This window comes from Peromyscus californicus, unplaced genomic scaffold, assembly GCF_007827085.1.
Source record: "Peromyscus californicus insignis strain IS unplaced genomic scaffold, ASM782708v3 Scaffold_14__1_contigs__length_90479793_seg_2, whole genome shotgun sequence".
NCBI classification, from domain to species: Eukaryota; Metazoa; Chordata; class Mammalia; order Rodentia; family Cricetidae; genus Peromyscus; species Peromyscus californicus.
In genome coordinates, this window is record NW_026294436.1 from 78,306,251 (window position 1) to 78,333,800 (window position 27,550).

General features: G+C 48.0%; 1 protein-coding gene across 4 annotated transcripts in view; it reads left to right on the forward strand.

Annotated features, from left to right (window-relative positions):
- Lamb3 (laminin subunit beta 3) overlaps positions 1-27,550 on the forward strand; it is a 127,154-nt gene that overhangs the window by 73,232 nt on the left and 26,372 nt on the right. For 2 of the 4 annotated variants that reach the window (XM_052738078.1, XM_052738076.1), the window contains exons 2-5: positions 7,483-7,542; positions 8,506-8,660; positions 24,398-24,512; positions 25,159-25,232. In XM_052738078.1, the coding sequence (XP_052594038.1) occupies positions 7,512-7,542; positions 8,506-8,660; positions 24,398-24,512; positions 25,159-25,232 (375 nt within the window). In that variant the 5' untranslated portion in view covers positions 7,483-7,511. Of the gene's footprint in view, positions 1-2,820; positions 2,931-6,217; positions 6,333-7,482; positions 7,543-8,505; positions 8,661-24,397; positions 24,513-25,158; positions 25,233-27,550 lie in introns of those variants that run through there. The other 2 variants (XM_052738077.1, XM_052738079.1) reach the window with 2 other exon arrangements.

Here is a 27,550-nt window from a genome sequence, read left to right on the forward strand (position 1 = left end):
GCTGGTTGGCTCTTGCTCTGATCTCTTTGACTTTAACTCTGTATTTGGCTCTGTGTTTCTTATTTAATAAGACTGTTTAGAAATTCGTCTACACTAAGCTGAGGCTGAACTTTCATAATAATAAGTCTCTGTCATTATTTGTGAGCTGGCGGCCCGAAGAAAAATCCATCTACACTGCCCTACAGTCTAGCTCCAAGCTTTCCCATGTTTAAGTAGCAGGGCAGGAACTAGGTCAAATCTATATACAGGCCTGTGTGCAGCGCAGGCTGCAGGAGGTGCTGATTAAGTGCTGCCCCAGGCAGAACAGGCATACCCGGCTCCCTGCTCCCCAGAAACAGGGTGTTTTCCATACTCAGCCCTCACTGCTAGATTGAACATTAGGAGCGTACGCTTGTCTCTAGTAGTCTTTTGCAGATCATGTATAGACTTAAAGTCCTGGAGCAGTCTCCAAAGCATGGGGAGCATCTCTTTATATGCCTGTGTCCTATCTTATGCTTCACCATGCTGTCCCTTCCACAGCTACACCAAATGGCTGCCCTTTCAGAAAGGTATCCAGCTCTCCACTGGTGGGGCTGGGCCAGGTCCAGACACAGTCTAGTTCCTCTGGAATCCAGCTAGCTAAGGGCTATCATGTGCCACCTCACTTCCCCCTGACTTTCACCCCAGGCTTCAGGTTGCCTTGGACTGAACCTATCACAGTAGTGAGCCATTTGGGAAATATTTTAATACACACACACACACACACACACACACACACACACACACACACACACACACAGAGAGACAGAGACAGACAGAGACAGAGACAGAGAGACAGAGAGAGACAGGAGGCAGAGAGAGAGAGAGAGAGAGAGAGAGAGAGAGAGAGAGAGAGAGAGAGAGAGAGAGAGAGCCCAGACAAGGTCCAGAGAGTGGCCCAGGAGCCCGACATCAAGGCAGCCATCCTCTGCCTCTTCTGTTCTTTGGGGTGGGAGGGGATAGTCTCTCCTCATATCCAGATGGGCCTTGTCAGTGTGATGCCTGCCTAGTCACCTGCTTTATTTCCTCCCTCACATACTCCTGACCTCATGAGCTCCCAGCTGGTGCAGGGACCACAAGGCAGGTATGTGCTGGTCCTCTGGAAAGGGCTTCTGGTACAGCACCTTGGCACTCATGTGAGGAGCTATCAGTCAGGAAACCCGATGGCATCTTTTTTTAATGTGTCCACAGCAGCGTCACCCAGGGGCCACAACCAACATGAGTGCTCCAAGGTTGGAACAAGGCACAGGAGGAGGCGTGTGTGTGTGTGTGTGTGTGTGTGTGTGTGTGTGTGTGTGTATATTTCTATGTGTGTGTGTGTGTCTGTACGTGTGTGTATTTCTATGTGTGTGTGTGTCTGTGTGTGTGTCTGTATGTGTGTGTATTTCTATGTGTCTGTGTGTATTTCTATGTGTATGTGTGTGTGTGTGTGTGTGTATGTGTGTGTGTGTATGTGTGTTTTATGAATGACAATCTTGCTTTGTTGTTGTTATTTGAGACAGGGTATCTCTGTGTAGCCCTTGCTTTATAGACCAGTCTGGCCTCAAACTCATAGAGATCCTCCGCCTCTGCCTCACCAGTGCTGGGATTAAAGGTGTGCGCCACCATTCACCTTGGTTTTTGAAGTAGGGTCTTTCACTGAACCTGGAACTCTCTGATTCTGGGGCCTGGTCAGCAAGCCCCAAGGTTACACCTCTTTCTATCTTTTCAGAAATGGGATTACCAGTGCATGCTACCGCGCCTGACATTTTTATTTATTTTATTTATTTAGTTTTTTTTATTTGAGCATGCGTTCTTGGGGTCCAGCACAGGCTTCCATCCTTGCACAGCAAGCAGTTTTCTGTCCGAGCCATCCCCCCAGCTCCTAAAGATGATTTTGAGCTACTGGATCTTGACTAGTAAACCTGAAGACCAGAGAATCAGCAAGAATGGCGGGAGGATTTTCAGGCCACATGGCATGTCTGTGACCTTTGGTAATGGTTAAGAATGTGGGTACCTAAACAAACAATAAAGGCTCCAGTCACTGCCCACCAGCTGGGACCCAGTTATTGAAAATGGGCCTCATTTTCTTTATTTGGGAAGTAAGGCCAGCCAAGTGCCCCCCACATTCTGTGGTAGGTGTTGAATGGGTTAATGCATGGAAAGGTTTTACAGAGCCACAGGCCCTCTGGAGGCATACAGGAAGTGCTAACTATGGTTATTTTAGACTGATTTCTCCAACACTTGAGGACCTAGCTAGTAGTATGCATGGCTGTCCTCCAGGCAGACAGTCAGTGTAGGTAGATAAGGGTGCAGGAGAAGGGAGGCTGTGGAGCAGTCAGTCAGTGACAGGCAGCTTCAGAGTCCTGTCCTGTTACTGTCGGCCCCTACCGGAGACTGTTTCTCACCTGTGCTTCAGCAGCTTACCAGGACTACTCTCTCTCTCTCTCTCTCTCTCTCTCTCTGGATAACTGGTGTGCAGGGCCACGCTATGTTTAGTCACATTGTAAATTCTCAGAGCCATTGCTGGAGCCCATCCTGCTTCACAGACAAGGACTCAGCCATTACTCATTATACTCTGGTGGTGCCCAGACTTAGTCACCAGCTGCCCTGTGCTCTGACACCCAAGTGTCAGATCCGGAATCATACAATTTAGTCTTCTTCTAATCTTTCCCTCCCTTTCTTCCTTCTCTAGTGATTGCTCATGGAGCAGGTCCTTCCTCGATACCTTCATGGTTTGAGCCCAACAGATGGATAACGGGAACATTGACTTCCAGTGTTACTGATCTACTCATCAGAATCATTGCCAAGGGTGCCTGATGAGAGTAGGCACATGAGATGACACCCTTATCATTATAGTGTCATTTTGTCAATCTGGAGTAGGTGTTCCAAAAGAGAGCCCCCACTGCCGCCTGCAATGCACAACACTCATGGTGAGTGACCCATTCTGGTGACCACAAGCCTGGCACCATAGCCTCTGAGTATGCAGTGATGAAAAACAGACCCGGGAGACTCAGGAACCTGAATGAATTATTTTAATGTCAACAGGAATCTGTTCTACCAATATCAAGCTCCTTCCTACAAGGTTCCAGGTGCTTGAGAAAAATAATGAACAAAGTAGACAGGAATCTGTGTCCCCTCAAACACAGTGCCCTAGTAGTAGACACAAAACAAATATGACCACTGAGGAAATCTGGGGTGTGAGGCTGTAGCTCAGTTGGCAGAATGCTTGCCTAGTATGTGTGAAACTCTGGACTTGATCCCAGCACCATATAAACCAGGAATGTTCCACATGTCTGAAATCCCAGCACATGGGAGGTGGAGCAGGAAGCCCAGAAGTTAAAGGTCATTCTCAGCTATAAATCAAGTTCAAGGCCAGCTGAGGCTACACGAGACCTTGAGTAAATTAGGTAGTTGGTCAGAAGGTGGTGTTGATAAAAAAAAAAAAAGTTTTAAAAAAGAAAAGTTAAAAACCCTGCTAACAGCACAGGGCAGGTGAGGTTGGGAGCAGACCCAGGATAGGAAAGATGGTTGTAATTTTAAACATGGTGGTCAGAGTAAGCCTTGCTCAGGAGTTGGGATTGGAAGAAAGGCTTGAAAGCATTGAGAGACACTATTGCAGATGTCCAAGGCACAACTCTCCCAAGCAGCTGGAGCAGCTGGGGAAAGGGTTACATGTCAGAAGTAGACTTGGAACCCTGGAGACCTAGCCAGGAGGTGTACTACTGATGTGAGGGCAGGGAGGGAGGGAGCAGAAATGGAGAGTCAGTTTCGGGTAGTTCTGACCACAGAGGGCTTCACAGACTGCCTGAGCGTTGGCTTTGGCCCTGAGAGGTAGGGAGCCAGGCAGGATTCTGCTCAGATCCCAGACCCCCTGCGCTTGGCTTTGACTGTGGATCAGGCTGGAGACTGGTGCAGTATGGGACAGAGTGGCTCAGCCCGGAGGACAGTGGGAGCCGGGGGTGTTTTGGTTACTTTGGACACTGAACCAGCAGAATTTGTGATTGGCAGTTGCTGGTATGGATACAAAAATAAATAAAGAAATAAAAACCCAACCCAGATAACTTCACTAGCTTGAGCAAAAGTTCTAATAGCTCAGGTTTTAGGGTAGACAATTACTCTGAAGCCGGGGCTGACTGGCAGGGTCAGAGCAAAGCAGGTAGAGGGGAGCTGAGGTGCTCAGGTCACACCCTGGCTGCCCTCATGGAGCTGTGGACTCTGTTTTACACTATTAATTAATCTTTGGATACACTGGGCTCTGATGTTCTAAAGTCTGTGCCAGGTGACCTGGACTTCTGGGGGCATTTTGGAATGATTGGTGTCCTTGAAGACTTGGGCTACTCTCAGGGGGCTGCATAAATGTCCTGGAACATTGCTGCGTGGGAGGCCTCTGCAGAGCAGCTGATGTTTGCCTCCTGTGAAGACCTGCCCCAGCTTGCAAAGGCTGAGACACCAAATGCTTATTTACCTGGGCTTCTAGGCTCAGAAAGGTGGAGGGGGGGGAGCAATTTAAGGGGCCCACTCACAGTGAGGCCCATCCCACTTCCCTTCCTCTGGGATTGGGGCTTCCACACCTAAGCTTTTCAGCAGGCTGAGCTAATTATTATTGAGCTCTTTGTCACATCCTCTGGTGAAGGGGGAATTTCTGGAAGTCCGGATTGGGGCGTGGAAACAGACCAAGTAGTAGAAGTTCGTTCTCAAAACTCAGGCTATCAGATGTGATCCTTCTCTGCCAGAACTGATAGGGGCTCTGTGCCCCACAGGGACTGATGAAGGGAAGCTGTGTGCACTGACCCCACTTGCAGAGTTACCTCAGACTCCATCGGCATGCTGCCTGTCCATTTGCTAGCTGCAGGAGTCCTCTGCTTGAGCTTGAGCTAAACTTGAAGCTTGGGGTGAGACGCGTCCAGTTTACTCCGCAGAACAGTCTGCCTGTCCCTTAAGGATCTTGGGCATATCCCTCTGGTGTAGAGGAAGTCTTGGCACACTGGAATAGGGAGTCACAGAGTCCTGCTAGGGCTGGAGATGTAGCTCAGTCAGTGGTAGGGTGCTGGTTCAGCAGGCATGAAGCCCTGAGTTCCATGACCCGCATGGTGTAGACTGGGCATGGTGGTGCACACCTGTAATCCCTGCACTCGGGAGGTGGAGGCAGGAGGATCAGAAAATCAAGGCCATGGCTGGCTTTTTAATGGCTTGGAGGCCAGCCTAGGGTATAAGAAACACTGTCTTAAAAACAAAACAAGTCTCCTTCAAATTGTGACTTTGAGGCCAGTGTTCCAAAATAATGTCAATGTCTTCCTGGACAGGACAGGGACTGTGACCTTCCAGGTCTGCTGAGATGCCCTCTGACCCAACCTGGAAGGGGAAGTGTCCTTGACCAGCCTTTCCTCCTGGTCCTGTTTCTTCACTTACAGTGGCTGGAGCCCATGAGGCCCCACAAAAGGACTGTGTTCCCAGACCTGGTGGGTGCCATGAGAAGTCTGCGTTGGTTTTACCAGCCCAGCTATGCCTTAGCTTTCTCCCATCTGTGGTCAGGTCTGTTTTCTGGCCTTGCAGGCTGGCATTCCTGCCCAGGAGGGTGGGGCTCAGGAGCAGCTGGGACAGTGACTCACAGGCAGTTAGTTACCTGTCCCGGGGCTCTTTGCCAGCCCCGCCAAGGGAGCTTGAGGCTCTGGGTGCAGGCTCCTCTGTTCAACTTCCGTGGGAGAACTGAGCTTTGACCACTTCCTGAGCCTTTTAAGGACCCCCTCGCCCCCAAATTCCCCGGTAGGGATTTTCCACATTTTTCCCTCAGGATGAGCCTGGTGCTTTCCAGGGTTCTGAATATTTGGGTCTTACACTGTCCAACCCAGTGACATGTCCCAAACCCTAACACAGTCCTCACAATCTGATGTGTGTCCCCAGCTTTGTTGGTCTTCCAGGGTGGACTGGAACTTAAGAGGAAGCGGATACCTACTAGACTTGGGAAGGTGCCAGATCTAGTACCTGGGCTCTTCCCTGCCCCAGAAACACCCCCCCCCACCTCTAAAGACCTTGCTGCTGCCTATTTCCAGAACGTTCCAGCCCTCCAGACACCCAAGAGCAGGCAGCCTCCAAGACCAACCCACTTGCCTAGTCCTGTCTTGAGGGGGGGGGGGGGCAGTGACGTCAGATGGGCGTGGCGACTGCCAGATTCCTGAGGCCGCCCTGGACTGGGGCTACACCCAGCCAGGGAGTCTCCAGAGGTGAAGCTGCTGTTTAAAACCTTGGAGCCAAGAGAGGGGCCCCCCACATTCCCAGGGAGCTCTCCGAGAGGGATCTGGAGAAAGGCAGGGAGCATAGGAGCGCAGGGTGAGGTAGGTTATCTGCCTTACCTGTCCTGTGGAGGAGGATGGAGAAGGACTGTGTCTCGGGGTCTGAGGCCTGGGTGCAGGGCCCATGCAGCACTCTTCTTGGGAGCACACCTGAGTACACTTGGGTAAATGTCTGTGGTTGTTTGAATTGCTTTTTACGTCTGATAAGACTTAGAAGGAAGCAGCTAAAACCCGGCTTAACACAAAGGCAAGGTAGGAGGAATGGTCGGGCTCAACTCAGCCTCACTCTTGGCGGGTTTTCAGGAGTGCAGAGATGCTTTCTGGCCTTGATACTTGAGGCCACATACTTCAGCTTGGGCTGCTGACTGCCCTGGAGGAGGTAAAGGAAGGACCACGCAGCACTGGGATGGAAAGATGGCAGAAAGGCTGCCTGTCTCCCTTCGGCCTGCCCACAACCCCCGTTTCCTCTCAGCTGCTTTGGGCAGACCTTGTGGGCTATCTCAGGTGGAGCGAGAGCGGTGCATGCTGCGAGGAGAGCCTGCCTCCCGCGCTGTTTCCAGCTGCCTCCCGCATCGCTGCCCACAACTGGAGACGTTTTGAGCTGCTTTTGGTGCAGATAAGGCCTTCTCTCACTTTTTCTTAAAATTACCAGACCTGCCTCTTCACACAGCACCGCACCTGCCTTCTTAAGATCCCGTCTCCTTATAGCGTTCCTGCAACCTGGTTAGCCCAGAGGTGTGGTCATCACAGCTTCTGCCTCACTGTGGCCCTGTAATACTGGAGACCCTGTTTGCTCAGGAAAAGACCTGCCCCATGGCCCTCAGCACCTTTGGCCTATGGGCCTTTGGCTTATAGGTTGGCTTGGGTTGCAGCCCTGCGAAAGCCCAAGTCCTCTTTCTTGAGGCAGAAACAAAGCCTTGGGCCTCCCTTTACCTGTCCGCAGCAACGGGCCCTGCACTCCCTCCTCCTGCACAGTCCCCATGTTCCCGCCCACTTCAGAGGAGGAAGCTGTATGTCACTGCTACCTGGGACAGGGGTCCCAGGTTCCTGCCATTGGCTACAAGTGTGCCTACTGCTCAGAGTGTCTTTGTGAGGATGTGAGATGAGGACTGGGTGAGGACAGTGGTCTAGCACAAAGCAGGGACCGGGTCGGTGGGGAGCTGACTACCCAGGATGTTTTGTCTTGTTCTAGGTGACCTCTCTGAGGACCTGCGCTGGCCCATGATGACAGCACTTTTACTGCTGTGCTTTGGTAAGTATCCCTTCCCCTCCTCCAGGCCACCAGCAGAAGAGAGCTGGCCAAAGGAATGAGTACTGTCTAATGGGACAACTGTGGGTGCCCCCACCTCTCTGTGCTTCAGGGAGAAGAGGCTTCTCTGCCTCTCTCAGAAGGCTCCCCGTGTCTTCTTGTCTTCACCCAAGGGTGACGTGTGGTTTCCTGAGTGCTTTCCACTACGTATTCCTCATCCTCTCCACTTCAAGCTGGCCACAGCGCCACTATGGCGCGAGTTCTCTGTTTTCTGGGGAGTCATGGCTGCTTGCGTTCAGGTAACAGCCATGCTGGTCACCTGTGCAGGCAGAATAGAAATAACAGGTGCTTTGTCAGTGTTCCACCAGGTGGTTCAGCCAACAGCTGCCTCTGGGCTGTGGACTGATGACACTGGATAGGCACGAACATCGGTCACAGTGTTGACTCTAAAGCCACATGTAGATGGCATGCGTCACATGTTAGGATCACTGCTAGTTACCAGTTGCTGACATTTCTCCCCCTCTTTTTTTCTTTTCTTTAACTAAAAAAGTAGTTTGACAATCTCATACATGTATATGGCCTCATGTAACCCAGTCTGGGCTTGAATTCCTTATGTAGCTGAGGATAACTTTGAACTCTTGATTTTGCTGGCTCCTGAATTCTGGGATTATAGGTGTGGACCACCATGCCTGGTTTATGTAGTACTGGGGACTGAACCCAGGACTTCATACATGCTAGGCAAACACTCTATTAACTGTGTTACAACCTCCTCTCCTTTCCAAGTTTGGGTTATGAGATATGAAATCAGCCCCTTAACTCCCTGAGTCAGGACTGTAGTCATCATACTGGCACCAGTGCAGAGTGGGCCTAGTTTTGCTGATGTCAGCTCCACAGAGGGAATACTGGGGTACTACCAGGTGGGATCTCATGCTTTGGGCCAACTCCAACATTACCCTGTGATTTCAGCCTTGCCTGGCCTCCTGGGTGCCCAACAAACCTGCTCCCGAGGGGCATGTTATCCACCTGTTGGAGACTTGCTCATCGGAAGGACTCAGCTTCTTCAAGCCTCGTCTACCTGTGGACTGACCAAGCCAGAGACCTATTGCACCCAGTATGGAGAGGTAGGTCCTCCTTCCTATGCCTCCAGGACAGGAGGAAGATGGGACAGAATGGGGCCACTGGATAAAGTGTAGGAGGCACAGCACAGGCCAAGGGCCATGCCCTGGGAGAGGGCAGAAGGGTATAAGTCCAGATCCCTGCTTCCAAGGAGTTTAGAAGTAGGAAGAATTAACAGGACTTCTCTTAATACACTAGGAATTGTATTAGAGGGTAGCAGCATTAGGAAGGTTGAGAACCAATGATATAAGAGCAGTAGTAGCTAGCTGAGTGCTAAGCAAGCCACCAGGCAGCATAGGTGTAGCATGAATCTTAACAGGTCTTATTAATAAAAACAAATCTGGGCTGGGTATTGGAGTGAACTCTGGAAGATCAAAGAGACAGAACAGGCCACAGCCACCTCACCTTGCCAATTCCTCAGCTGATCCTGTTTCCTCAGACTGGAAACTTCCGAGTCCTCATCCAAATGGGTCTCAGCTGAACTGCTGCTCAAAAGACTAAAGGCTTAACCAGCCTGAAAGTTTCTAGTTTCTGGTCCTCACGCCTCATATATCTTTCTGCTTTCTGCCATCACTTCCTGGGATTAAAGGCGTATGAGTCACCATGCCTAGCTGTTCCCAGTGTGGCCTTGAACTCAGAGATCCAGGTGGATCTCTGCCTCTGGAATGCTAGGATTAAAGGCCTGTGTGCCACCATTTTCTAGCCTCTGTATCTAGTGGCTGTCTGTTCTCTGACCCCAGATAAGTTTATTAGGGTGCACAATATTTTGGGGAACACAATACCACCACACATAGGTGCTTTCATTGCTCTCAGCTCTTGACTATGGGTGTCATGTGATTAGTTGCATGAGTTTCTGCCTTGACTTGCCTGAAATGATGGATGGTAACCTGCAATTGAAAGCCAAAGAAACCCTTTTGTCTCTTACAATGCTGTTTGCCAGGTGTTTTTTTTTTTTTTTTTTTTTTTTTTTTTTTTTTTAATCACAGCAACACAAATGAATGCAGGACACAGGAATGCGTGACATACTTTGATCTCATTCACTCTCTCTAGCAATCTTTCTTTTGTATTTTTATTTTTTAACATTTCATACAGGTATATACTGCATCTTGAGTGTATTCCCTGCTGCCCCTTCCTTCCACACTCTCTTTTTCTTGGCCCTTCTCCCTCACATTTCCCCCCATTCTTCCCCTAGACAATTTCACTTCTATCATCATTTAATATATACACACGTGGTTGTATATAAAATCTAGGAACCAAAAATGTGAGGAAACATCTGATATTGTTCCTTCCAAGACTGGCTTAGTTCACTTAATATATTATCTCCAGTTGCATCCATTTCCCTCACATGATATGATTTTATTCTTTTTATGGCTAAAAAAAGGCACATTTTCCTTATGCATCTCCCTGTTGCTGGACACCCAGGTTGGATCCACAATTTAGCTATTGTGAATAGTAAACTCTTATGGGAAGGTGTCTCTGTGATGGGTTGATTTAGTGTCCTTTGGACAAATACCCAGGAATAGTGTGGCTGAGTCACATGGAAGGTCTACTGTTAGGTTTTTGAGAAACCCCCATACTGACTTGTGACTAGTTTTCATTCCTACTGGCAGTGTGCTAAGGGCTCTGTTTTGTTCATAGCCTCACCAGCATTGTTGCTGGAATTCATTTCTTTGAGAATTTCATACAATATACTTTGATCATATTCTTTAACCTCAAAATCCAAACTCTTTCCCTACCTACCCAACTTGACTTTTTTTTATCTCTTTAGAAAAACTAAAACCTAAACAAAACAGAATGAAAAGCACACAATCCATAGAGTTAGATTTGGGCTGACTAATTACTTCCAAGTGTGAGGTGTGCCCTGCAGTTTGGTTGATATACCCAGTGTCATGCTGTTGAAGAAAACTGATTTTTCCTCTTCCAGCAGCTATCAATTGCAAATAGCTTCTTGGTTAGGGTGAGACTTTGCATTTCCTCTTCTCCACACTGGAATTTTCTCTATCTTGAACTTGTTTGCATGCTGTCATAGTCTCTGTGAGTTCATATATGCCTGTTGTATCTAGAAAATGCCATTTCCTTGAAGTTCTTCACCACCTCTGGCTCTTACAATTCTTCTGCCTCCTCTTCCACATAGAGGAGCCTTGAGGGGAATGGTGTGATAGAGGCATCTCACTCAAGGCTAAGCACTCCAAAGTTGCTTACTCTCTGCATATTGTCCAGTTATGGGTCTCTCTATATTAATTATCATCAACTGCAGGAGGAAGCTCCTCTGGTAAGGGTGGAGTTATGCACTGATCTGTATGTCATTTTACTGCTATTTCCTTTAGAGAATAACAGTTTCCTTTAAGGCCCATGACCTATCTAGTCTCAGGTTCTTAGCCACATTAGTAGTGTCATGTATGGGCTCTATCTCATGGAGTGGGCCTTAAATCAAATAAAAAAGTGGTTTGTTACTCTCATAATAATATGCCCCTATTATATTGATGAGCATATATTGCAGTCAGGTCTCTTATAGCTTGCAAGGTTTGCAGCTGAGTGAGATTGTTACTTTTCTCCTCTGGTAATGTATATAGTACATCCAGAACTATCCGTATCAGTAGGGATGAAGCATCCAGTTGAGGACTGGCTCAATTCCTCCATGTTTGATGACATAAATATGTGTATCTTCAGCAGTAGGGTCTTACTGTCAGGTTGTGAGGGGTAGCCAAGAGCATTATCAGTAGACTGTAACATTTGAGGGACATTCTATAGGACCCTTTGGGCCAACAACTCAAAAAGATGTAACCCATTCCTGTGCTGAGGGTTTTATTTGGTAGCATATGATGTATAGAAAGGATGCTACATCCTACTACAGAGATACTTACTCATCCATGTTCATTGCTGCTCTATTCATAAGAGCCAGAATTGGAAGCAACCTAGTTTCCATCGAATGATGAATGGATAGTGGAAATGTGCATTTGCACAATGAAATATTATTCACCTGTTAAGAAAAATGAAACTTGAATGTAAATAGATGGAGCTAGAAGCAGTCATTCTGAATGAGGTAATCCCAACGCAGAAAGGCAAACATTGCATGTTATCTCTTATATGTGGATACTAGCTTTTAAGCTTGAAACATGTGTGTTTAATTTAGAATATCCACAGAGATTAGGTCGGTAACAAGAGACTGGGGCAGGGTTGGAGAGAATCCTTCCAAGGAAGAGAAATAGAATCCAATGCTATAAAGAGATAAAGAGGAAACTAGAACAGGAAGATTATATGAGAGGGGATGGAGGGCAGGGTAAAGGAGGAAATAGGGGGAGTGAGAGTGAAATTAAGGACCTTTTGAGAAGCCACATGGAAACCTACAGCTGTAGAAGCTTCCTCAAGTACATACATATAAACAGGAGTTTAATGAGTTATCTATAATGGAGTAGACAGCACCCCAGCTAGACACCTTATATTTTTGTCTTCTTAGTGGCCACCGTTGTCCCGGGGCAGATGTCTTTGGAAGGTGTCTTTGATTTGCATGTCTCTGATGGCTAATGAGACTGAGTACCTTTTTGTGTTCGTTTGCTATTTATATCCTAACCGTTGAGAAAGGTCTATTTTATCAGCCAATTTAATGCTATTAATGTTTGAATTTTTGTTGTCTAGTTGAGTTCTCAGTATATTCTAGATATTAACCTCTGTTGGGTGTGTAGCTAGCAATGAATTTTGCCTCTGCAGTCTGCCTCTTCACATAACCATTTCCTTTGCTGTGCAGCTTTTTAATTCCATAAGGTCTTATTTCTTGATTGTTGGACATAATTCTTTAGCAACTGGGGCCCTATTCAGGGAGTCCTTGCTTGTGCCCTCACCTTCAAGTTTTTCCTTAAGTTCCAGGTCTTATATCAAAGTCTTTGATCCACATGAAACTGATTTTTGTTATGGGTAAGAGATGGGGACCTAGATTCATTCTTATACAGGTGGACAGTCAGTTTTCTGAGCTCCATTTGCTGACGAGGCAGTCTTCTCCAATGTGTATTTTTGGCAGAGTTCTCAAAAGTCAGGTGACTGTAGCTGTGAGGGTTTATAGCTGGATATTGTGCTCCATTGATCTCTGTGTCTGTTTTTATACCAATGCCGTGCTGTTTTTGTTACTGCATCTCTGTAATATAACTTGGGGTCAGGAATGGTGCTACCTTCAGTGATACTCTTTGTACAGGAGTGCTTTGGCTTGCTGAGGTCTTTTGTACTTCCACGTTCATTTAATGTTGATTTTTTTCTATTTCCATGAGAAGAAGCATTAGAGGTTTGATGAGGACTGCATTGAATCTGTAGATTGTTTTTGGCAAGATAGCCATTCTCACAGTGTTAATTCTTCTGATCCATGACAATGAGAGGTCAGTATGAAGTTTTCATTGTACAAGCTTTTTGCTTCCTGGGTTAGATTTATTGTAAGTTTTTTTTTTAAGCAGTTGGCCTTTTTAAGGGCTGTGGTATTCTCCCACAATGCCTCTGAACCTTTTTTTAAGGAGCTTTTGATTTTTTCTTTCCCCTCAACAAGTTGGTGTTTTTTTTGGTTTTTTTTTTTTTTTTTTGCTCCTTGTGTTTATATGTGTTTAAATCTTTAAATCTTTGTGTCTCCTTGTCTCCCAGTTTTCTGACTGGCCTGTTTTGTTTTGTGGTGTCAAAGATTGAATCCCATACAAGTTAAGCAAGCACTCTTCTACTGAGGTACATTCTGAGCTCTACTTTAACTCTTTGTGGGTTTTTTTGTTTGTTTGTTTTTTGTTTTTTTGAGACCAGGTCTCACTATGTAACTCTGACTGTCTTGGAACTCACTATATAGACCAGGCTGGCCTTAAACTCACAGAGATTGCCTGCTTCTGCTTCCCAAGTGTTGGGATTAAAGGCGTGTGCCATCACACATAGCTTTACTTTAACCTTTATATCAAGACTGAGTCTTCCTAAATTGTCCATATTGCCCTTGAACATGCAATGCTCTGGTCTCAGCCTCCTAAGTAGCTGGGGTCATTAGCCATTTTGCTTCCTTCAAAATGGGTTTGTACAAGAGAATGGCAGGGAGTGGCTTGCCAGGAGTGTCTGCAGCTTTTATGGGAAAAGAGAAAGAGAGGGAAGTAGACATTTGTCTTTGACCCTGATGAAGGAGCAAGGGTTTTTATGGATGCACCTTCCTAGGTTGCTCTGTCCTCAGGACCTGAAAGAAGGTATTTGAAATGCTCTTGCCTCACTGTCCTTTCAGCCTGGCACTCTTGTGGCTATTTTTAATCATAGAAGGTACTGGGTGGGGACTTTGGAGATGCCGAGTGAAGATGGATGTGCCGTTTACATGTCATCCACTTGGATATGGGAAGCCTGCTTGACCAGCTTGGAATAGACTACTCCCTGTGGGTCAGGCAACAGGGTTGAGTTAAGCTTTCTAGGCTGTAGAGGGACTTCAGATGTCCACCCACAGACTCCCCAAATCATGTGCCACTAAGCCTAGGCCTGATTTTCAGGAAGACTTCTGTCCTTCTTCTTGCCTCAGAAGGTGGAGCAGGGAGAGATCAGGACCCCGTGGTAGAAAATATCCTCCCACCCAGCTGTGAGGAGAGCCTCTCTTCCACTTGGCCTGGACATTTGGCTTCTCCCTGGCCTGCCCTCTGCCTCTGTCAGATGCACCCCCTCTCCCCGCCAGGAACTGGCCTCCTTTCCTGCTTACAAGTAGCCTCCTGAGAGCAAAGTGGGGTGCTTGCAAAAGAGAAGTCTAGACTGTTGCAATCCTGGTAATGGATAAATATTAGCTATTTTCTGCTGTGAAAGCTAAGAAGCCTTGGCCGATTTCCCTTTTTCTAAGGGAGCAATAAATACAGGAAGCTTTTTGCAGAGTAGAGAATGGGATACCTTGTGGGTGGTATAGAGTTCCAGTTCTCCTGCTAACTGCAGTATGACCTTGGGCAAGAAATCTGACTCTCTCTTCCATGGGCCAGTGTGAGACAGAGTGGTCTGCAGGGTCCTTCCTTGCTTCTACATTCTTGGGGATGAGCTGGGTGCAGACAGCACCATCTCTCCTGTGCCTCCTGCCCTTTGCCTGTTTCTCTTTCTTCCTCCCCTATCCCGTGCCATCTTAAAACTTGTGATTTTCAATGATGAAGCCACCGTGCACACACACACACACACACACACACACACACACACACACACACACACACACACACGTGCTCGCACACACGCATGCGCGCACACACGCATGAACGCACGCACTGAATGTTCAGAGGTCTCTTCTCAATCCTGTGTTGGGTGCTCCCAAGCCCTCCCCTGGGGAATGTGTGGAAGGTGTCATACTTAAAATCCTGTATAAATATGTCAAGTAATAGTCATGGCACCTTATAAAACAGCTCTAGTTATTCCCATGAGCTATGAGAAAGTTTGGACTCCAGAAGGAACAAGAAAAAGTTGGGTTTCCTGAGTGGTTCTGCAGGGAGGGCATGAGGTGGTTAGCTTCTCATACCCCTTCTCTGCATATCTCTGGAGTTGAGGTTTCTCTTCTGTCTATGTAGAGGTGACAGTGGTGGCCTGCTGAGGTGGCATGAGAGAGAGTATAGAGGGACTTGTGACCTCAGGTGTCTCAGTATCACTTCACTCCACCCCTCCCCAGCTGGACTGAGTGGATGGGAGGGAGGTGCAGGCATGCTGGGACTCTGTCCAGTTCCAAAAGCATTCCTTCCAGCTCTTGGCCTCCAAAAATGACTCCTTTGCAAGCCAGTCTTGGCCTGTCTGCACGTTCCTTCCTCAGCTACCCCCCCCCGCCCCCCTTACCTCTGTGGTTGGCTGAGCCTCCAGTTCTGGCTTCTTTGGATTTCAGCTGTGTGTTGCAACCCTTGCAATGGACCTTGGATGTAGTTATCTTTGCCCCATGGCACTTCCCCCAACTTTGTCCTTCTGGGCCAGCCTGCCTTCCTGACCCATTAATAGTCTGGCCCTACATGTGGGCTACACTCTACCAGAACAGCCTGAACTGCAGTCCCTACTTCTAGTCAGCCTTCTCCATGCTTTCCTCCTTCCAGCCCCTGGTGTCTTCTGGGTAGGCTTATTGTACAGATAGTCCTCAGTCTCAAGGCCTAGATGAAATCCTGTGGCACCGTCCCACCCTGATGCACCTCTGCACTCCCGCTGAGCTCCAGATGAGAAGGAGCAATGTTAGCATCCAGTTCAAAGGGCTGCTGTGAGGACTATGTGGCAGAATGTCCAAATGAATGTAGTGCCTGCAGAGGCCCATGCTCCTCCATCACTTCCTCTTCCCTCCCACCCTCCCTTCCCCACTGTCTCCCTCTCTGCCTCCCTCCTTTCCACCCCATTTTCTTCTTTCCCTCCCTTCTTGTCTCCTGGGGGCTGTTTCTGCTCACAGATCTTCCGAGTACATCTTCCTTGTCAGGCCACTCACTGCCCATGGAAGTCAAACCATCCTGGTCCTCTGCCTTCTCTACTTCCTAAGGTCACTGCTGCCAGTCTGATCTGTGGGGGACTTGTAGAGAAGCCAGAGTAAGCCAACATTGACTTGGTGTTGTGGTCCTGGTTCTGACTCTCAGAATAGAGTTATGTCTTTGGGAAAACTGTGGCTCCTCTCTGGATCACCATTTCTCCACATAGGAAACGTACTGCTTGCTCAGGCCTGGTGTCTCTGTCTGTTTCTCAGGGAACCCCCTGGGTATTGCATGATGTCTTGGGACCATGGCACAAGGGCTGCCAATGCACAAGGCTTTGCAAGGCAGAGAACCAGAGCCCACGGTTTTGTCTGGATGTTTCCAGTCTTGGCTTCTGCTCCCAACAGTGTTGACGACGTGTCTGCTCTGTTTCTCAAATGTTCTACTTACCCCTGTTCCCTCCCTTTCTGAGGGAAACTTAATCATCCCATTGTCTTAATGACAGTCTTGCACAGCACATTCCCCACGTTAATTATCTGTGCAAACCAAATAGCTGCCATTTTAATCTCTTGCACAGAAGAGAGCTGCAGCCAGTTGGAGGTCCTTTCCTCCTCAGCACATAAGCACACAAGCATCCACATGCCCACCTGCGCCCACACCAGCCTTTGCCTTTCTTTGTTTGGAAATGGTCCATCTTATGACCTTCTGAAAGGCTAAGGTGTAGACAGAGGTTGTGCATGGGGGTATGCATACGTGTGTGTGTGTGTGTGTGTGTGTGTGTGTGTGTGTGTATGCAGTCACTGTATTGGCTGCTTCTCTGTTACTGTAGTAAAATACTATGACCAAAAGTAACTTAAGGAAGAAAAGGTTTATTTAACTTCTGTCCAGAGGGAAAGAGTCCATAATGGTAAGGAAGGTGTGACGGCAGGAGAGGAATGACCTCCTTGTTTCCTGCTCCCACTGTCGTGATTTCATCCATATACAGGAAGCGGAAAGTGAGAGCAGGAAACGGGAAAGGCTACAAACTCTTAAAGCCCACCCCACATTGACATATTTTCTCCAGCGAGGGGGCAGCTCCTAAAGGCTCCATAACTTCACAAACAGCACTAACTGGCTGCTGGGTGGTTTAAATATGTGAGCCTGTGGAGGACATTTCTCATTCAAACCACAACCGGAACACACACACACACACACACACACACACACACACACACGCACACACACGCACACACACCCTGCACTGCTTATGGGTTCTCCATTGTTGTGGTGAGTTATCTAATAAGAGCAACTTAAGGAAGAGTTTATCTTGGCTCACAGTTTGAGAACACAGTGCATGATGGTTAGGGAGATCACGGTGATAGGAGTGTGAGCAGCTGGTCACATGCCATCCACAGTCAGGAAGCAGAGAGAAGAGTGCTGTTACTCTGCTTTTTATTTTTCATTCTGTCTTGAAAGCTAGCATGTAGAATCCAATGTTCAGGGTAGGTCTTCCCTCTTCAGTGAAACTGCCCAGGACACCCTTACATACACTCCCGGAGGTGTGTTTCCTAGTAGTTCCAATCTAGGAAAGTTGGCAAGGAAGATTATGTGGGGGACCAGCCCTCACCTTTCCCTGGGTACTCTTGAGGAGTGAGGGATAAGAGATTCAGATAGAAGGATAGAGGGGAGAGAAAAAGACAGAAACACAGGGTAGCCTCAGGAGGGTCTGGATTCTTATCCTCCAACCCAGAACTTAATTCAAAAGGCTTTTTATAACAATGCCACGGGGTAAGGCAAAAGATCTCCTTCATGCTAGATACAGCCAAGTGTAGACCCTTCCAAACACCTGGTGCCCAGGCCCGTGGTCCAATCATTCTCTTATGCAGTCCTGCTGGGTAAAGCAAGTTCAGATCTCACTAGGAAACCACTGAGGTCTTCCACAAGATTAGCACTCTCTGTCTCTGTCTCTGTCTCTGTCTCTGTCTCTGTCTCTCTCTCTCTCTCTCTCTCACACACACACACACACACACACACTGTCCTCTCTCCTTAGGGGTATTGAGCTTCTCTCTCTCTAACACAGTGGCTTTCCTGTTACCAGGAGCTCTGAGACGGCCTAAGGTCTCAGGCTTGCATGCTGCTGCAGCTTTACTGTTCCAGTGGGCACTGCAGACATCTTTATTTTTATGTAATCTTCCTTAGGAAAGGTCAGCCATTCAGACCTCAGCACAGGTTGGTATATCAGAGACATAGATGAAATTTTTCAAAGGGTCTCAAGAGAGTAAGGGGTGTCACCTTGGAGGGGATGGAAGAAAATGAAAGGACTGTTGGGAGTAGGAGAGTGACTGTCGGAGGAGAGTGACTGTCGGAGGGAAGCAAGACCCCGTGTGAGACTGCAGGTGCTGTCTGATGATGCTCTCGACTCTTGGGTTGGCAGAAGCTCATTGTCTGCTGAGATTATTATTCAAACAGTTTTCCCTGACAGTAAAAGTATGTTGGCACCGTGTGCAGGCAGATGAGCACAACGATGATAGCCCAAGACCTTCTGTCTCTGAATTTGTAATACTCTCTCTCCACAGTCACAAAGCTCTAATCACCTTTAGTTCTTCAACATGGGTCTGGGATTTCTAGGAGATTCACCTTACACCATGGAAGCCTCAGCAATGTCTGGCAGGCCAATCTTTGCCAGCAAGTCCTCTGTCTGTGTTCATAGCGTGGACTTAGGAAGCCATTGTCATGGGTAGAACTGCCTCTTGGGACTAGGGGGCATCTTTGCTTCTAGAGCAGTGGTTCTCAACCTTCCTAATGCTGTGGCCCTTTAATACAGTTCCTCATGTCGTGGTGACCCTCCATCATAAAATGATTTTCATTGCTACTTCATAACTGTAATTTTGCTACTGTTATGAATTGTAATGTAAATACCTGATAGGCAGGCTATTTGATATGCAACCCTGCCCTACAGATTGAGAATCTCTGTTTTAGAGGGATCTGCCCCTTTTGAGTGAGGAGTAGAGGACAGCAATGTCTTGAAAGTCTATTTAGTCTCAGCTGTGTGTAGTGGTGGCCACATGACCTCTGTACACCTTTAGTCAGAATGGAACAGGTCAGTATAGAGTCAGATGCCTGGTACATGAATCCCTGCTTCATCCCCACGGCATTCCTAACCAGTAGGCTGGGGATACCCATCATGTCAAATGCAGTATACCTGCCTCAGAGGTCTTGGAAGGGTGAGCCAAGGGCGTACCTGCAGTGCTCAGAAGAGCGACTGCAGTGTAATGTAATTTTGGGGTGTGTGGTGAACCTGGGCTCTATAATCAGCTTTGGAAAATTGCCTTTCTCAATTTAGTTTACATAGAGCTGTCTAAACAGTTTGAGCTAAGCAGGAGGGGAGATGAAGTTGAAAATGGCTGAGCTCTGGAGGCCTCTTCCCACCTAGCACCTGCTGTAGGCTGACCTTGACTTTTTAGTGGTTGTAGGGAGACTACTCCTGGGAGCTGATGAACCCTCTGTTGAGGAAGGGCTGCAGAGTGCCCTCTCTGGCCTTCCACCATTCTTTCTCTTCTGGGAGCCGGCTTTCCCAGCATGCCTCTGGTCAGTGTCTTCTTCCCCTCTTGATTCTCTTGTCCTGCTGGATGTCCATGGTTATGGTTTGGGGATAATAAGCCCAATCCAGGGAGTTCTAACCCATGTTATAACAGGGCCAACTTGTTATCACATCTACCCTGTGCTTTACCAAGGAGGAAGCTGACATGGAGACATGTATTTTCTTTTCTTTCTTTTTTAGAAATTGCTTTTCTTGAAGACAGCAGGACTTTTTGCTTTATTTTGTTCCTGGTTCCCTCCTTTGGGCCCTGGATAGTGGCCATGACCCCAGATGTAGCTTAGATGGACACAGGCAGCTCCCTGGATCAACCCTGAAGGGAGCTGCATCATGGCTAACCAGAGCCTGCTTTTCCAATCTCCCCTTCTGTTCTTCTCCACTGTGATTCAGGCCCCAGAGCCTCTTGCTCATTCCCCTGCCCTACTTAAGCTCTCTGGAAGGGGTTGTCTTTCAGCCAGATTTCTGAGATTCTAGAAGGCTCTGAGAAAGCCCAGCCTCTCCAGCTGGAGAGCAAACAGGAGCCAAACTGGCTGGAGGCCTGGCAGGCTGGACTGATAAGAATGCTTCATCTCTTGGTAAAACTCAGGGAGCATGGTGGCTCTATGACCCCAAGGAGGGAGGCTGCAGCCTCAGAGAGCAGCCATTGCTGTAGAGAAAGGGGCACACGGGACCCATGAGAAGAGCCTCCCAAGCACTGACACACACACACACACACACACACACACACACACACACACACACACACACACACACACACACTGCACAGAGAAAGAACCGGAGGCCCAGAGTGAAATCACACAGCTTATCTTCAGATTGGTTTCTATTGTAGCTGTTCTATTTCAGGTCCATCCTGCTGGCGAGTTGACAGCAGAGCTACTTAAAATGCCTGTCTGAAGCGGAGGCTTAGCCTCCCTTTGAGGGTGAAGCCAATTCCCTCCTCAGCTGTGTCCCCAGACACGGAGCACGCAGCACGTAGTGTCCGAGCTCACGAGGCCATCTGATTCTTTATCAGTGCCTGTGCATGTGGAAGGCGGGTGGACGTGGTTTTAGATCCCCACGCTGTCTGTATGACCGAGGGAGGCTCAGAGCAATGAGCCCACATTGACACTGGACATCTTTAGTTTATTTTTTTATAATCCTATCTATAGTCCTACATTTAAAAGTCAAGTAACATTCAATATGTAAAAATTTAAACATATCAAAAAAAAATAACAGGGAAAAGTCACCTAAAATCCTGTTATAGAGATATTAGGTTGAGCTATATGTAGCTATCATGCTTATAGGTCAAAATAGGTGAATATCAGCAATTTCGTGTGGTTTTTTCCTGCTATTTTGGATATTTCCTTCCCAACATAGTCTGTTCCTTAAAAATGTATTTGAGATTGTATTGTATATTCAAGTTAAAGCCTAACTTTCACCCATAAGACATTATACTGTAATCTCTTCCCCATGCAATTAAAAAGTTTCTCTAAACACTTTTTAATGGTTACATAATATTCTGTCATTTTGGAATACCAAGGCCATTGCCACCGTCTCTGGCTTCTTGTCCAATGTCCTAAGCTAAGAAAGAAAGCCTTGTGTTGAATGCTGCTCTGGTCAGGCAAGGGCTGGGCTCGACTCCCAGCAGAGCCTGGGGCAGGGAGCTCTGGTGACAGCAGCATCTGCCAGAAGGCGTCTGGCCTTGTCTCTCCTCCGGATATGTGCTGAGTGCAGACAGAATGGGGGTGGAAAATTTGCCCATGAGGCTGGGCAGAATGTGGGGTAGGGCACACTCCTTTGCCAAGGACCAAAATAGGGTCTAGAGAGGCATCCTGCTCTAGCCTTCTCTTGCTCAGAAAAGATGATGCTAAATGACCAGGCATTTCAGCTAGTGGCACATCTCCAGTCTTCATGGCAGCTGAACTGAGTGTGCTGGTGAAACTGAGTCCTTCCCAAAGTGCTCTCTGTGCTGTGGGCTCCCGAAGGTCAGCTTCAGGGTCAGCACAGGTCCTGCTTGGTGCTCTGTGGATGAGACAGAGATGGTAAACTTTAGCATGCTCCAGGCAAAGTCTGTCACTCAGCAGCTTTCTTGGGGAAAAATGGGAGAGAAATACTGTTTACCTCAAAGGGCTGCTAGTGTTGAGCTCACTGTATACCTACAGATGACTTGGAACTTCTGGCCCTCCTGCCTCTGCCTCTGCTAGTGTTGAGCTCACTGTATACCTACAGATGACTTGGAACTTCTGGCCCTCCTGCCCCTGCCTCCTCAGGGCTGGGATTACAAGCATGTACCAGTATGCCCAGTTTTATGCCATACTAGGGATGAGGACCCAGAGCTTTGTGTATACTAGTCAAGTGTTCTACCACCCAGGCCACACCCCTAACCCCTTAAATAGGTTCTTATACTGAATTATCTAATACAGTACCTGGCCAGAACTCCATCCCTTAATTTTATTTTCTTAAGAGATAGGTCTCATTATGTTGCCCAGTCTGACACCAAGCTTGAGTTTAAGCTATCCTCGTGCCTCAGCCTTCAGAGGAGTTGGCAGCATGGGCACACTGCTTAATGTTAGTCCTTGATTCCTTCCTTCCTCCCCACTCCTTTCAAACAGGCTGAGTTCAGGAAAGAGATAGCTATTGATCATGCGGTTGAAAATAGTTGGCACGTGTTGAGCATTGCCATTCTTCACTCATTCATTCATTTATTCAGTGAGGACTTAGCTAGAGCCAGCGGTGTGCCAGGCACTTTCTCCTCACTGGGAGGCAGCAGGGAAGGGAGGCAAGCCTTTGCCCTCCTGGAGAATGCACTGTAGATGGGGAAGGCAGACAGCTGATGGAAATCAACAGTAAGGATATAGCTTGACAAGCAGAGATGCTTGGTAAGAGAAATCCCGCAGGGGAGGGTGGGTATGACCAGGATGGAGACCAGCTGGTGAGTGATGGGCACAGCCTAGTTGGGCTCAGCTACCAGTGCTTTCTAAAGCATCTTTGGTTGTGATAAGGATATATGGCAGTGATGTTCCTTCGCTGACTAAGGTTAGGAACTGGGAAGTGGGCAGGAGAGCAGAGGCCCTAGAGCAGCACACTCAACTCCTCTTCTTTTTTGGGCCAGTGCTGTGGGTGCACAGAGGGAAGATGGTGCTGGGCAGGGAGTGTCCACAGCCGTGAGCAGGTCCAGCATAGCCACAGAGTCTCTGTACCTAGGCAGAGTGCCCACACCTATGACACCGGCTCAGGTAGTATATGGCCTTCTCTGCACACTGCTGCGACTGAGCAGATTAAAGGAAACAGAGGCCTGGGGCGTGTGGATAACCAGCAGGGCCCAGTGGTCTCTTCCAAGCCTTGCTTCTGCTTGTGAGTGAACCTTCAGCCCTCTGGGCTGTGCTCTTGAATTTTGGGCAGAGTTTAGAGCTATGGCTACTCAGAGAGAGCAGATGTTTGTAAGTGCAACCCGAGGAAGCTGCAACAGGACCATGCTGGGCCTGTGGGGAGTGCTATGTATTGCATGTATGCTCATAGTCACAGACTCCGAGACAAACCACCTCTCTGATCACCTTCGTTTCTCCATTTTCTGTACCTTGACCTGGAGCCCATCCTTGCAGCTCTGTAGTTAAGTCTTTTGTCCCACTCAGAAAGGTACAGGCCATGGAAGAGGTGAGTGTTGTGTGCTAAGCCTGTTGTGAAGGAAGACAGTTGTGATGGTTAGTGTTATCAACCTGATGGACTCCAGAGTAAGCCCATCATTTTGGGCCTGCCTAAGGGAGATTACCATGACTATGCTAACTGTGGGTGTGGCTGGGATCCTGGACTATATGTGTGCTGAGTAGCAGCATGCATTCATCCTGTTCTGCTCTTTGTGGATTTGATGTGACCAATTGCCTCAAGCTCTTGCAGCTCTGACTTCGCGGGTATGGCGGCTAAGGTCTCACTGAGGTTGGGAAGACAGTATGTTGGGAGGACCTCCTTTATTTCATTCTGCTTAGTTTCTGTGGGTGGGTCCCTGGAGGGACTTGGACATTGGGAGCAGGTCTTTGTGAGAGACAGGTTGGAACCCTCTGAGGTAGTGGAGGCAGCAGTGATGGTCAGAGGAAATCTGACAAGTACACAGTATATCTTGAGCAAACCCTTTCCCCATGAAGTTGCATTTGTCAGAGATTTTATTATAGCAACAGGAAAAGAAACTAAGATAGCTAGCTTCTCTCCTGTGGACAGGGTATCCTGGAGCTGGGAAATGGTTACCCAATATGGGCTTCCTTAGAGAGGAATCTAACCTGTGGAGCCCAGTGCTATGCTTGGCATGTGAGACATGCTCAGCAAACACACGTAGAGTGACTCTAACTCAACCCTCATTTAATTTATTGAGGAAAAAAACTGGGCCTGGGAAGTGGAATAATGGAGCTAGCACCAGAACCTCCAGTTTCCTTGTTCTCTCACACAGTGTTCCCTAGCACAGTAGGTACTGAGTTTATGTGGGTTTCTCCTTTCTTTTCCTTGCCTGGTTCACACCTCTGCAGTTTCTCTTTCAGGGAATGACATGAGCTAAGATTACTTTCCACCGTGTACTCCTTCTCCAACCCCAACATTGATTTACCTTGCTGTAAGTAGGAAGGCCACAGAATTAAACTAAGAGATGACCAGAAGCCCTGGGTTAAGAAATTCATCTTTCTTAGTGTGTTGGTGACATTGGCAGGTCCCTTGAGGGTAGGATTCCAGATGAAGACATGTGCTGGGACCCCAGGATAGAGGGCAGAGACCCACGGGGATCCACTCTGAGCTCTGCCACCTCCCTCCCCGACAGTGGCAGATGAAATGCTGCAAGTGTGACTCCAGGCTGCCTCACAACTACAACAGTCACCGAGTGGAGAATGTTGCGTCCTCTTCAGGCCCCATGCGCTGGTGGCAGTCACAGAATGGTGAGGACCTGCCTCCTGCAGCAGCCCATGATTATGGAGGCTCCACAGGCTGGGGAATGTGGAGGTCTTTCAAGACAATTTGGGTTTCTGTGGGAAAAGGTGTGGGGGGTGGGCAGGCAGAGCCTTCTGGCTTTGTTTTGGGTTTGTTGGACGCTATAGGCAAAAGAGCTTGCTTAGGCTGGGGAGAAGGTGTGCTGGGAGAGCACCACATCCATTTCACTTTGCCTTGTCTCTGTGGGTGGTGCACGTGGGCCTTGGGCCTTGGATCAGTTCATTGATGGACTGATGATCTGAGGCATTATTTCAAAGTGATGGAAACTTTCAGGTGGGGTCTGGTTGGAAGAAGCAGGTCACTGGGGTCATACCCATGGGGCTCTGTCTGTCCTGTTTCTCTCCCTGTTGTGACAGACAGGCTGGGACCCTATGGGGTATCAGAGGTGTCAGTGATGATGGGCCATCACCATCCGACAAGGACACATTTGAATAAGTGACACAAGCAGGAACACACCCGGTCCACTCCTTTCCCGGAGGTGCCAGACTCAAGGCAGGAGATGTTCCGACTGCCCAGAGCTGGTGTTGTCAAGGCCTGCTTTGGGGGCATGGGGGAGAGCATCTTGTCTGATATTTCTCCTTCTTGTCCTTCCAGATGTGAACCCTGTCTCTCTGCAGCTGGACCTGGACAAGAGAATGCAGCTTCAGGATATCATGATGGATTTTAAGGTTTGCTTTTGGGAACCTCACGGGGTAGGGGAGGGACTTGGGTTGAGAAAGAACAGTGTTTTGTCTCCCTAGGCTGGGGTGATGGCACCATATGCCAGGGGTCCTCTTTCAGAGTAGGTACACTCACTATGATTTTACATCATTGTGACAACAGATGGCTGACCACCAGAAGAGGACCCCTTCCCAGCCCCCTGTCTTGGCCATGATGCAGCTACAGACCCTGTTCCTCTTTGCAGCTGACATCTTTAACCTGTCTAATAAATAGACTTTTCTCTGGCACATACCGGTTCTACGGGACTTGGTTGCTTTTTATGATTTTGATATGAAATGTCCCAGAAATAGCTCATGTGTTGATGGCTTGGTCCCCAGTGGGTGGTTCTAGTCATCAAGAGGTAATTGGATCATGAGGCCTCTGATGTAACCAGTGGATCAATTTATTGATGGACTGATGATCTGAGGCATTATTTCTAAGTGATGGAAACTTTCAGGCGGGGTCTGGTTGGAAGAAGCAGGTCCCTGGGGTCATACCCATGGGGCTCTGTCTGTCCTGTTTCTCTCCCTCTCTCCTCTCCTTGTCTTTTTGTCCATCTGTTCTATCCATTCCACAGTGTGCAGCCATATAATCCCGGCAGCAGGGAAGGAGGGCAGGGGCAGATGGATCCCCAGAGCTGATTGACCAGCAATTCTAGTTCAATCAATGAGCTCCAGATGCAACAATAATGCCTGTCTCAAAAAACAAGGTGAAGAAGTGTTGAGGAAGACATTGACCTCTAGCCTCCATTCACTCACATGTGCACACCCCACATGTGTGCACACACACAAACATGTACACATAAACCCATAAAAATAAGTAGAATATGCCAGGAATATAGGTCAGTGTGGTAAATGACTGTGTTAGTCAGGCTTCGTTGCTATGACAAAAACCTCTGAGGAACTAGTTTGAGGAGAAAGGATTTATTTTGGCTCAGGGTGTCAGAGGTTTTAACCCCTAATGGCTGCTCCCTTGACCGAGCTGAACCTGAACATCATGTCAGGGCGTGTGAGGTAGAGTGGAGGGGAGCAGATCACTAATGATGGAGAGAGACACTGGGCTAGGGATCTGAACTCAGGTCCTTAGCTTACACAGCAAGCATAGCTGTGTCCTCTCCCCAGGGATGGTGTACTCTACTTTAACAACTTTGAAGATGAGACCAAGTTTAACGAGTGGCCAAGAACTTACCTACCCACAGGAAGGACATACCCTGGCACATCTCTCTTGGTGAACAGTCTATCCCATCAGCACTATGGCCTCTCAAATTCTCCTTCCTGTCTTAGACTCAATGGTTTCATTCATTTGTGACAGGCCATTGTGCTCCCTGCCACCAGAGGATTTAATGACATTCTTTCTACAGAAATAGTCAAACATGAAAAGATAAAGTTTGGCTAATAAGATGAGATGAGCAGGAAAATCTATAAGACTTTTAAGAGTTGAGAGGAGTGTGAGGTGAAACACAACAGGACCCAGTTTCTTATCTGACTGAGAAAACTGGCTCTGAGAGCCCTGCCCTACAAAAGGTCAAAGTATTTTGAGAAACGCCAGCAGTGTTTGAACAGATGCCCAGTCCCTCAAGGTGACAGTTTTGAAAGGCAGTGTTAACTTGGATACTGTTAAATGCTTTCGCTGTTCTGCTGTTTCCCGTCCATGTATCAGGTCTGGCCACACACATACCAAACACTGACAATATGGTAGAATTGGTATGCGTCGTTAGGGATAGAAAGGGGTGTAAAATGAGTCACAATGAAGCTGCTCTTACTAAGTATATCAGAGGAGATTGAGTGAGGCGGGGCGGGGGACGGATGCAGTGGTGTTGGTGTTGATGAGCCTGGGAGGGGCATCTAGCTTGGCTAGCCTTGGGGGTGGGGTTGTCAGAGAATCCACCTTACAGCCATGTGAAGGGCACTTTCATTCCAGGCAAAGGCTCTTTCAAAACTTCAAAGCTAAAGCTAGGAGTGAGGAACAAGGAAACCTATATCTGGTGAGGGGACAAGAGACTCCTCGAAGTCTAGAGGGTGAATGTCTAGGACTGTGAGAAGGCTGTAAGCTACCACTCACTCAATGACGTGTACTCAGCACCCACTGTGCGCTAGATGCTGGGAAGATGGGAACCACGCGGGCAAGGGAAAGGGGGTAGTTCAGGGCACTGTTTCTCAACCCAAGTTAGCTCTGCTCTCCCCCTTCCCTAGGGACATATGGCAATTTTGGGGGACACTTTGGTGTCGCCGCTGTGGGTGTGGCCACAGCATCAGGTAGGCTGAGGTCAGGGATGCTGTTAAGTGTC